The following is a 12,534-nucleotide window of genomic DNA, read 5'->3' as shown; positions in this document are numbered from 1 at the left end:
GGAATAAAGGAGTTGTGATGTGTAGCAGTGACTACCAGTGACGTCAGAGGGCCCTAGAAGTGTCTCATATGTCACAAAATTGTTTTAAAGAAAGCCATTTGTAAGCTCTTTAAAGCCCTCTGGAAGTGTTCTCCTGCTCTCACCAACAATGTGGTACACAGTCTCATCTCAACCCTTCAATCTTGTTCCAGAGGGGAATGGACTGCCTCAGGAGATACTGAGATCCCCATCCCCAAAGATTTTCAAGCAGAGGCAGCTCCTTCTCTCCCCAAAGCCAAAGTTTTAACATTTGCAGCTTTCTTCATTCTTGTCTGGATGCTCAACTCTCTAGTGAGGGAAGCAACAGAGAAAGGAAAGGACAGAGTGTTTAGATAAGGGCATTCTACTTTCAGGCTTGAGAGCCATCACAATATGAGAATTTCTTGTAATGATTCTCACATTTGTAGTGGAGAGTATGTTGGAACTGGACTTGGAAAGATCTCAAACATTTACTGGTTGTATAACTGTGGGACAAGTTACTTAGACTCTCCAGGTTCCATTTTCTCACCCATAAAATGATGAGTTGGGCTAAATGGCCTCTAAGGTCTCTACCTGATCTATGATCCATGACCACCTAAAGATGTCCTAGCATTGCCCTGAACTGTTGACTCTGTGTGTGTGTGTGTGTGTGTGTGTGTGTGTGTGTCTTGCAGAAAACACTTAATAGTTGTTCCCAACTTTGTCCCTGTAGACAGCTTGTGACCTCAGAGTAGATCCTAAGGTTAAAAGTTAAAAGAAAGCCAGATAAGAGGACCACAACTGGTAGAATCTTTCCCAAGTCACAAGAGCTCTTTTACTAAGTTTCATCCATTGATTTCTAAGTGCAATTGAATTTGTAGAAATTAAGAAAGAGTATTGTATTCATGGCGGTGGTGGTTGTGGGTCAGTGTATACATATTCACTTCCCATATTTTTGGAACTAGCTTCTGGGTCAAAAGGATGTCCCAAGATGCTGCCACTCCTAGAAAGTAACTGGATTCAAATTCTGACTGGACCATTTGATGCCTAGGTGACTTGGGGCCAGTTATTTTACTTTTTTTGGACTGCAGTTTATTCTTCTGTGAAGTGAAGGGATTGGACCAAATAATCCCCAAGATCCCTTCCAGTTTTCAATCTGGTGGTTCCTGTCATGGAGATTGGCTTTCTCCATTGTTTGCAGTTGCACATGTCTACCTTCCGGCATTCTGAATTCAGCATCTCTGGTTTCTTGAGCCACTCCTGAGTGGAAAGACTGTGGTCCACAGTATTTTTAAAAAGACTTAAGGTTGTCCCTGGAAAGAAGATATAATATAAACTAAATCTAGCATTTTAAGGGTTGGAAGGAACTGCCCAAAGACCCAAAGTCTGGAATTAACTCCTATCTCTTCTCACCAAGGTTTGTTTACAGCCCTCATTTTCTGGTTTAATAGGTACTTGGGGGAGCTTTGGCATCCTGCTAAAGCTACAAATAGCCACTAGACCCATGGATAATTATATAGGCCCTAGAAGGGAGTAGAAAATAGGAGGGCATGAGATGGCCAAAAGGCCTATGTTTTTTGACTATAGCTAGGATCTTGTCCCTGGAAGGAACTAGTGGGAGGGATAAAAAGGAAGGAGAATCAGCTTGGGTAAATAAAACTGATGTGTCTGCATGGAATGGACCTGTTTTTTCAGAGACAATGATGAAGGCCCTCACCTAGAAGGGACAGAGGAACCTCTAATTAGTGATAACTCTGACTACTTCATTTTGCTGCAATACTGGAAAAGTTTATATGGTCTTGACCACAGCTTTCAAAATCAGAGCTGAGCAGGCTCTTACTTATTCTTACTACCAATACCTTTAAGTGTATCCATTCTTTAGGACCAGCTGAGCGGTGTGCGCAGATGTTTTAGAGCCATTTAAGGTTCAAAACCTCTGAACATCTTCTTGCTTTAAGGAACTGAAGATAATTAAGTTGGGAAAATTTCCTATGTCTGCAGTTCCTTTCAATCAATTTCCCCCTCCCAATACTTTGGCTAGACCAGTCTTATGAACTGTGAAGCTATTAGAATTACACCAATTCTACTGGAGAAGAGGATCACACAATCTCACAGTGCTCCTGATCATTTTATTTAGCAATTTTTTACGTTTCCTGTTTGGACCACCCAGAACCAGAATTCTCTGGGTTTTAATATATTTTAGCACCCCAGATATTATTCCTTACTGAGCTATTGTTCACTTTCCAGAACTGATATGTTCTAGTAAGATTGTCAGTAGAGCAAAGTGAATCTTCTATTTGCCACTGTCCTGCATTGTAAAAGTTGTGATGCTTTCAAAAGAAGTGACAGAGTCAGCTATGTGGCACACTATATATATATATATATATATATATATATATATATATATATATATATATAGAGAGAGAGAGAGAGAGAGAGAGAGAGAGAGAGACAGAGAGACAGAGAGAGAGAGAGAGAGAGAGAGAGAGAGAGAGAGAGAGAGAGAGAGAGAGAGAGAGAGAGAGAGAGCTGGAGTTGGGAGGACCTGAATTCAAACCTGGCCTCAGACACTTCCTAGCTGTCTGACCCCAGAAAAGTCAAATAACCCCATTTACCTAAGCCATGCTCTTCCACCCTAAAGTTCTTACTAGGACAACAAGAAAGAGTTTAAAAGTTAATTACTTTAAAAAATACAGAAGTATCAAACACTGTGGTCTATAATATCCCCAAGTAAGACCAAAACAGATTAAAATGTAATTGAGAAATATTTGACAAAAATAAAAGCACACTTTGGAAAACTTATGTGGAAATTCGTAATTATATTATATAATTGGGAAAATGAATAAATAAAAATAAAACCACAACAGAACATAGATAATATTAATACGTGGTCTTTTAAGTCAATATGCAGCCCACTGAAATCCTTATTTATGGTTTAGTGGCTCTGCTCCCATTTGCTTTAGAAGATCTCTGTTTTCCAGGTACTGATACACATACTTGATGGCTAACAAAGTGTTAAATAGGGGTTAAGTAAGTGTTAACTCAAAACAGACAAAGAGAATAAAGAATTCCCTTTCACACCATCAGATCATAACATCACACTTTGACAGATAGTATTCGTTAGAGGCAGAGCCCGCACTCTCTCCCCATTTACCACCTAGTGGCCAGTCTTCAGATTCCGAATCCTGCTCCTCACCCAGCTTGAGAGGACAAACATGACCATACACAAAGCCCTTCCAGCTTGGTAGCACCTTCTAGAGCTGAGCTCCAGCTGACTTAGTAGCCTGTAGTGGACTCAGGGTTATCTCTGTATCATAATGAATCTTTGAGGGGCTTCAGCGGAAAGGAGAACAGGGATTTGTTGAATAGGGATTATTATGGCCAGTTTCAAGTATACTCAGAAATATTTTGCCTTCTGGGAGGTGCTTTGCAACATTTCCCAACTCTAAAATCTCCCTACTGCCATTATGCCTTGTCCTTTTCCTTACCCCCGCCTTATACCCTTATCTCCCTCTTCCAGCTGTACCATTGGAATATATTCTATGCCACCTTCCCCCAAATATGTGTGTGTGTTTTCTTTTTAAATCCTCACTTTCTGTCTTAGAAACAACTCCAAGACAAAAGGACAAGGGCTAAGCAAACAGGAATTCAGTGAGTTGCCCAAGGTCACACCATTAGGAAATGTATAAGGCAAGATTTGAACTCAGGTCCTCCTGATTCCAGGTCTGGTACACTATGCACTCTGCCCCCCTATTTGTCTACTGAATGAATTTATACATATGTGTGTGTGTACACACATGTGTGTAGGTATATATGTATATACACCCACATATCTATTTGTAGATTTCTAGATTCTTCAGCTTTTATCCAAAAGGATGCAGTGAGCTGTATTTGGGAGCTTGCTGGCAATATTACACTTCACACTAAGCACTCCTGCCTAAAGTGCCCAATCTTAAAATAACTTTTTAAGGCTTCTTGATCAAGGTAAAATAAAAATGCTCTTCTCTCATCTGTAAGTTCTGTAAGTTTAATGATCTATATAGAGACAATATAGAGTAGTGGATAGAGTGCCTAGAATCAGAAAGATATGGGTTCAATGTCCATGTCCCATACATTCTGACTGTTCGCACTTAACCCCTTAGTGAACCAGGCTACTCTAAAGAGATAAGAACAGTTGTGTTGTGGAATCCGCATTGGAGGATCTATCCTGACCTGGTGTTTCCCACTCTGATGAAATCATAGATCTGAACCAAAGGAAACACACCTCATATGTCAATATACTAATAAGGGAGCTACCCGATCAGGGCAAAAAATGGAGCTTCTGACTTTCACTGTAGTCAGTCCTCCCTTCTATTAGACCACCTGATGTCAGAGAGGAACACGTTAGGATGTGAAAGGGAAGAAGGCTGCCCTCGCTTAGCCCTAGGTACCCAGAGTATGATCTTCCACAGAGGCTCCTGCCGAGTTTTGAAAGGAACCGAAACACTAAATTCTATGGATAAGGAGAAGGCATCATCTCACAAATGTCATCTCTAAATCTTGACCCACTCTCCTTTTTTTCCATCTTCCTTCTCTCCATGCTCAGTGTCCTTCTGAAATCAGCTCTCTGATTCACTTATTATATTGCTGCAAGGCATTAACAGGTCACATTTTTGGACTGTTTAGAAATGTGCAAAAGTCAGCATAGTGTGATGCAGTGGTGTCAAATGCAAATAGAAATGGAAATCCATTTCTGTTTCTAAACTCTACCTAATGATCTCTACTAGCTGCATGTTGACTCACAAACCACCTATTTACATTTTCTACATCTTGTTGTATTTTGTTTTTTTTTTTGGTTAAATACTTCCCATCTTGCTATCTGGAGTAGTGTTGCCTGCCACTATATATTTTTTACTCTTTCAGTGTAGTGGATAATTTGTTAGACCTAGAATCAGGAAGACCTGGGTTCAAACTCCACCTTAGACACCTACAAGGTATGTGACCCTGTTCAAAGCATTTAACTTCAATGTATCCCAAGTCTTATCTAGAAGGATTACATGTGCTCTATTTGACCCCAGAGAGAAAGATTCAAAGGCAATGGGTGGAAGTGGCAAAGGGTACATTTAGACTTGATGTAAAGAAAAACTTTCCCAATGAGTAGCACTCTCCCAAAGAGGAATGGGCTGCCTCAAGGAATGGTAGGTATCCCTTCAGTAGAGAGCTTCAAACAGAGGCTAGAAAACCACTCCCCGGGTATGGCATAGTGGGAATTCCTTTCCAGATGTGGGTTGGATTAGACAGCAGTTCTTTGTAGCCAAAGACACACCACTGGTAGTCTTTGTTGGTGTAGGGAGTTGTTGAGGAGCTGATCAAATCACAGATTCTTTGCATATTTGCACAGAAACATTCACATGGAGTTGGAAACTCAAGTGTCATTTCCTCACTGGCTCAGTCCATTGATAAAGATCTTGTCCAGTCCAGTTCAGGGCCATCATACCAATAGGAAATCATCTTTTTGGTAAATAGATGTTAGTTCAGGATGGAGAGTTTAAACTATGTTTTATTTTGAATGGATTTTTTGTTTCCTTTGTTCTCCTCAATTAGAAACCCCTCCCTTCAAAAAAAGGTGATTTTAGGGGTCCCCAGGAACTTTTCCCCCCAAAATTAACATTAACATTAAGCTGAAGAGCATCTAGGAAATTCGGTGGATATGAGTGGGAGGCCTGGAGACAGGAGCTCCTGGGTTCAAATCCATTCTCAGACATTTCCTAGCTGTGTGACCATGGACAAGTCACTTAACTCGGATTGGTTAACCCTTAGAGTTTAGTACCAATTCTAAGATAGAAGATAAAGATAGGTTGGAGATGGGAGGTCCTGGGTTCAAATATGGCCTCGGATACTTTTTAGCTGAATGACCCTGGGCAAGTCACTTAACCCCAATAGCCTAGCCCTTACTACTTCTGCCTTGGAACAAAGACTTAGTATCAATTCTAAAACAGAAAGTAAGGGTTTACTTTTTTTAATGGTTATAATTAATTTTTAACCCCCACAGACCAAGCCTAGCCTCCATGTTTAACTCAGCAAAACGGACAATAAGTATATAAAGACATTGATAGCATTTGCTCTCAGGTTATTTTCCTTTTCCTGTGGGGAAAATCCTAGTAGGGATATGCTACAAATAGCCCCTCAACTATCATCCAATGCATTTATATTAGCTATGTGGATACCAGAAGAATATAAAAATCATAGCCCCAAAAAAGTACAAGCTCACTATATTTGTATGCATATTTAGGGTTCACTCAGGAACAGATGTTTGCTGGGTTGTTTTTGGTCTTTTGTGAGCATGCCCATGTGCACCGAAGTGCAAAGGCAGCGAGAGTCTTGGGATTTTGAGTCCTATGTGCTGGGCTACACCCTTCGGAAGAAATGCATACTCAGGGGTCCGGCTCCACCTGTTGGGGTTATTCTAGAAAGTGATACCCTGCCCTGTGGTAGCCTAATGCTGACAGCTGAACTCTTTCTATAACCTAACTTTAGGATAAAATACTAACCTCCCTCCCCCTCAGATCCTCAGCCAAATGCCCTGCATTGGCCCTGAGTTACTGTAAGGCCTTCCTGGAAATTTCTATCTCCATTGCCTCCCTGCTCTGAGTGAGTAATAGTGGCTTGGGCCCTCTCAGATAAACTGAGTTCCAGAGCTTTGGAGGGGAGACCCTGAGGAAATCACCCCCAGGTTGTATAGGAAAGGGAATGGTTAATGCTAGGAAGGACTGATACCTATATTTAGTATTCACCATTGGTCTCCAAACAAAACCACATTTTAAAATGCTTGTGGCTTCATTTTTGGCCCTGAAACAGTAATAATAATTCTCATTGATAGAGCATCAAGATGTACAGAGCTTTTGTTCACAGCAATGCTGTATGGTAGGTAATGCAGTGATTTGCCTGGTACCACATAACTAGTAAGAATTGGAGGTAAGATAAAAACTCAAATCTCCTGATCCAAACCCAGCATTCCTTTTTCTAGTCTGCTCTAACTGTCTTGGAAAAATGGAGAGAGAGAATCACAAGGAGAAGGTAAAAGAAAGAAAGGCAGATTCTAATCATTATTTCCTTTCTTTTATTCCTGCTTTGTCTTCACTTCTCTTTCTCCTCTCTTCATTCATTCTTTTTTGCTACAATTTTTCATTTCTTTTTTTCCTTCATCTTTTATTCAGGAACATTAGGGTTAGATAAAAGGGATAATTTCCTCCAGAACTTCCCAGAAGAGAGATGTCACAGGAACTCAAAACAAAAGACTCTCGTAGTCTCCTACCACATTTGGCAGTCTGATGATATAAAAGGAGCTACACACACACACATACACCCCCATACCCATGTTATGACCTTAAACCCTTTCTTCCACATTCTTTTAGCCCTGAAGATTCTCTCTCCTCTCTGTACCATAGAGACTTTTTCTGAAATGTGATGTCCCTTCAGTTTAAAGGAATCAGGATAAAGACACCTAAGATCTTAGACACCAACCAACTTGACTTGGCCACCTTTTTCTTCATTCAAAATGTCACCCTTCCCCAGCTTCTCACTAGGGTCATAGTTAACACCCCAACCTTCCCCCCAGTGTCTACATTGGCCAAATAGGAAGCTTTATTTTGTTTTTCTTTTCCCACTTTCAGGAGGAGATTCAGCCTCAGTAGATCCAATGGTCCTGGAACAATATGTGGTGGTGGCAGATTACCAAAAACAGGAAAGTTCAGAGATCAGCCTGTGTGTGGGCCAGGTGGTGGACATCATTGAGAAGAATGAATCAGGTAAGACAGCTAGTCCTTACCCATTCTATCTTGATGCTTTGGGATGGCAGCTGGCAGGAAGGAGAATTGAGTCCCAGGATCCCATTCCAAGTGAGCCACACTGACCACTAACAACACTAGTGACCCATAATAAAGGTCATTTTATCCCAGTCACATGAACTTGGTAAAATGAAATAGTTTGTCCATTCCAAAGAAAATCTTTTTTTTTTTTACTGTCCAACTTAGAACACCCTGAACATTTGATATGACTAAATCTTCATGGGTTCCAGGTTTTTATAGAGTTGATGATTTCAGCCCAGTTTTTAGCTAACCCATATTCACAGTTCAGAAACTAGGTTAGCTAGAAATAGCCCCCTTTTTAGCCTTAGCATTAGAAGGGTTGGTGGGTAGTACTTATCAAGCATTATAGCAGGGCTGCTCAGTAGCACAGTGGGTAGAGTGATGGGCCTAGAATCAGGAGGACTTGGGTTCAAATATAACCTCAGACCCTTCCTAGCTATGTAGCACTGGGCAAGTCACTTAGCCCCAGTTTCCTGCTCTTCTGCCTTAGAATTGCTACAAAGACAAAAGGTAAGGGTTTAAAAAAAAAGCATAATAGCAGACATTAGGGTAGGACAGAAGGAAGGGAGAGACCAGAAGAGGTAAAAAATCTTTTAATGGAAGAACAAAATATACAAAAATTCAGCATGTTTATTATGGCTAAAGTCTGTAGTTGGTGAGTTTAGAAAATATCCCCAAAGACTAAGAACCATGATAATATGTCGCTAACATTTCTCTAGTGCTTACCAGGTGTCAAGCACTATGCTAAACCCTTTACATTTATTATCTCATTAGGGCCTCACAACAACCCTGAGAAGTAAGTGTTATTGTTATCATCCCCATTGTACAGATGAGGAAACTAAAACAGAGTTTAAGTGACTTTCCCAGTGTCACATAGCTAATAAGAATCTGAGGCCAGATTTAAACTGAGGTTCATGGGAAGAAAAATCTTTTTCTCACATTTTCTGGATGATATAAACATTGGCTAAGATACTAATTGGCACCATTAGCCAACTAAATTAGACTTGCATATATCCTGAATCTGTGATGAATGTTAGCTCCTAAATATGACTGTCATTAATATTAACATAGATGCATTTATAAGCAAATATATCACTAACCACAATTGTTGAAAAATAATCATGTCTTTAATCTCAGCGATTAAAAATTACCTAGTACAGTAAAGAGGACAAGCGAGCTCTTTCCAGAAAAGGCTGGTTTGTGTCTTATTACCTTGACTGAAACTGATACACAGAAAGAGGCCCGAGTGACTCAGTAAATCTAATGTAGCAGCAGAATTAAATTGATATTCCAGTTTCTTTCCAACTTTTTACGTGGCATATTCTTGCTCCTCTCATCAGCATCAAGTGCTCATTATCAACTCCAGCTTCCAGCATGGTCTTTATCAAACTTGGGCATAGCTTTGAGTACAGAAGGCAGGCTCTTATAGTTGGCTTGCAGCTAGGTGGTACAGTGGGTAGGAGTGCTGGACGTGGAGTCAGGAAGACTCATTTTCCTGAGTCCAAATCCAGCTTCAGACATTTACTAGCCATGTGGCCCTGGGCAAGTTACTTAACCCTGGTGGCCTGTTTCCTCACCTGGAAAATGAGCTGGAGAAGGAAATGGCAAACCACTCCAGTATCTCTACCAAGAAAACCCCAAATAGGGTCACAAAAAGTAAGACATGACTGAAAAAGACTAAACAACAATAGATTAAGTATTTCTGTGTACAGGAAGGATATGCAGAAAAGGAGTACTTAAAACACATCAACAAGCTTATAAAATGACAAAAAAAAAAAACAACTGCTACTGCTTTCATCGAAGTTGTAAAGACAAAATTTACATACACCCAAAAAGACAATAATACAAGTTTACATTAACCAAGATCTAGATAATGTGGTAGACAATAAGTGCTATGAGAATTCAAAGACAGGAGAGATATCTTAAATTATTCTTTTTTCTTTTAAACACCTACCTTCCATCTTAGAATAATTACTAAGTATTGGTTCCAAGGCAGAAGGGTGGTAAGGGCTGGGCAATGGAATCAAGCGACTTTGTCCAGGATCACATAGCTAAAAAAGTATCTGAGACCAGATTTGAACACAATACCTCCTATCTCCAGGACTGTGCTGCCCCAACTTCTTTCTTGAATATTTATTATGTACCATTTTGTGCAATAGTTACTTGATTCCTAATCCCTCATCCTATTCGTCTGTAAGCTCTATGAGGACAGGAACAATATCTTATCTAACTTTGCATGTCACCCAAGATCTGGCATAAAATTCTATATGCCGTCAGCATTCAGTTATGTTCATGGAATTGGATTAAATTAAATCACTGTGTACAGTGATTATCAGGGAGAAGTGATACCTGCCCTGGACACTGAAGGCTATGTATGATATGGAATGGTGGAGAGAAGTAGGACAAAATAGCAGAAGCAAAGGCATTGAGTTGGGAGTGAGCATGGGACATGGGAAAGATGGTTGAATGGATGGACACAGCTACTCTTCATTGTTCAGGGACATCCAGCCTACCCATTAGCCTTTTCCCCTCCAGGTTGGTGGTTTGTAAGCACTGCTGATGAGCAGGGCTGGGTCCCTGCAACTTGTCTGGAAGGTCAGGATGGCGGCCAGGATGAATTTTCTCTGCAACCTGAAGAAGGTAAGAAAAAAAATCAACATTGTATTTATAAATACTTCCAATGACTCCTAGTGAAATGAGGGAATCACCGCATCAAGTGAGAGATTGGACTCAATGATTCCTTTGATCCCTTCTAGCTTGGAGACCATATGTGTCATATATTCTATTTGTCCACATTTGTATCTTCTCGTTCCTGACCATCAGTGCTAAAGGGCTGGACTGTATCTTATTTGAACTTTGCATCTCTCTCAGCCTCTAAGAAAGTTTTCTATACACATTAGACAACTAACATGTTTGTTCAATGAAGGCATGAATAAGTGGTTAAATATGATTCTACGAATGGCAGCTAAAACCTTTTTGGTTGGCATGGGACTCTCCAAGCTCCCTCCCGTATCTTTACTGGAGATTGAAAATCTCCTGGGGGATGTATAATCTCTGACCTGATAGCTTAGTAAAAGCAAACTCAGTATTTGAATTGGGAATCACCGCCTCCATTCCTAGAGGCCAGTTTGGAGAAAAACCCAGAAGGACTTGGCTTCATGGGTTAGAGGCTTCATAGGTCCTTTGCGCAGATGTTTACATAATCCATTGTACAAGGTTGTGACAGTATTTTTCTAACGATGTAGTCCTATGGAAGTCTATTCCTCTATTTTCCATCCAGGAATCATTCCTTGGCAGTCCATTATAGGCGTTAACAGGTCATTAACATAACATTTAACTTTTATATATAGCGACTTTCAAACTTTAGAGTACTATATAACTATATCTAGAGTTCTTCTTATTAAAGATATACCCAAAGAGATTCCCATAGTAATGATAGAAAAAAAGGAGCTGATCACTTGAAAATTTACACTCAACCTAGTCTGATGACCGGAAAAGAAATTTTTAATAACAAATCAAATGCCTAATTTGCTGTTACTAAACCATCAAGTTAGAGATTACTTGTGATGCTTTTCTGACTTAAATGCCAACAGGTACTGTCCATTTTTATACTAAACTTGAGTACTGCCACCATTAAAATAATCAAGGTGAAATGATCCAGAGATCTTTCCATGTTTGGATTCTAGTATTTCATGATTTAACTTGAATTGCCAACATAGAAATCTATGTTCCCATTGTAACCATCAGTCTCTAGCAATGCACTGGTTTTCCTTTAGAAGTCATGATACGAAAGGACACCCCCAACCAACTTCTTCATATAAGTGAGAAATCCAAAGGAGTTACACATTGCACATGTTTTCAGGCTTTTCTCAATATATTGGTTGCACTTGTTTTTTTTTTCAACTTTTATTCTTTCTTTCTTGCCTTTAAGAAATAATTATTTGTAGGGCAGCTAGATGGCTCAGTGGTTTGAGAGGCAGAAGGTCCTGGGTTCAAATCTGTCCTCAGACACTTCCCAGATGTGTGATCCTGGGCAAGTCACTTGACCCCCATTGCCTAGCTCTTACCAGTCTTCTGCCTTGGAATCAATACACAGTATTGATAAGACAGAAGGTAAGGGTTTAGGGGGGAAAATACTATTTTTTTATGTGGGGTGGCTCTCTGGGTGGAGGGAGAGGAAGAATACTGGGGAAAACTATGATGATTATTAAAAAATAGAAGACATCAACAAAATATTATTTTAAAGAATTCAACAGCAAAGAATTCATGAATGAAACTACTCCCAGGAAACCCAGGACCTGAAACTAGTTAATTATTCCTAACATGAGGCACCTAAGCAAGTTTTAGAGAAACAAGATCAGAAACAACTCCTGGTGCTCTAGCCAGCCTGAGTGCTTTTGTGAATATTTGTGGTCTCTAGTATCTGAATAAGCCACTGTAGCTTTAAATGTAAGGAGATCAGTTATTTCAAGTTTTTATAAGTCATGAGCAACTTTAAATGTATTAGTAATGTGGTTTTTTAAAAAAAATACACCCCCTTATCCAAAACATCAAAGATGTCATGGGGTATAACAGAGAGAAAGCCAGCCCTAGAATCAGAAAAAGTTGTGTTCAAGCCCAGTCTCTGACGTGCAAGAGCTGCGTGATTATTGGCAAGTCTTTAAGACCGAGTTACATTGGTTTGGAGAAT

General features: G+C 39.9%; 1 protein-coding gene across 2 annotated transcripts in view; it reads left to right on the top strand.

The window, feature by feature from the left end:
• SH3PXD2B (SH3 and PX domains 2B) overlaps positions 1-12,534 on the top strand; it is a 164,396-nt gene that overhangs the window by 119,309 nt on the left and 32,553 nt on the right. For both annotated transcript variants that reach the window (XM_001380503.5, XM_007474016.3), the window contains exons 7-8: positions 7,650-7,784; positions 10,380-10,484. In XM_001380503.5, coding sequence (XP_001380540.2) covers positions 7,650-7,784; positions 10,380-10,484 — 240 coding nt within the window. The remainder of the gene's footprint in view (positions 1-7,649; positions 7,785-10,379; positions 10,485-12,534) is intronic.

Source organism: Monodelphis domestica, chromosome 1 (genome assembly GCF_027887165.1).
Source record: "Monodelphis domestica isolate mMonDom1 chromosome 1, mMonDom1.pri, whole genome shotgun sequence".
Lineage (NCBI taxonomy): Eukaryota > Metazoa > Chordata > Mammalia > Didelphimorphia > Didelphidae > Monodelphis > Monodelphis domestica.
The sequence above is the reverse complement of the archived record's forward strand: the minus strand, read 5'-3'. Positions and strand labels throughout refer to the sequence as shown.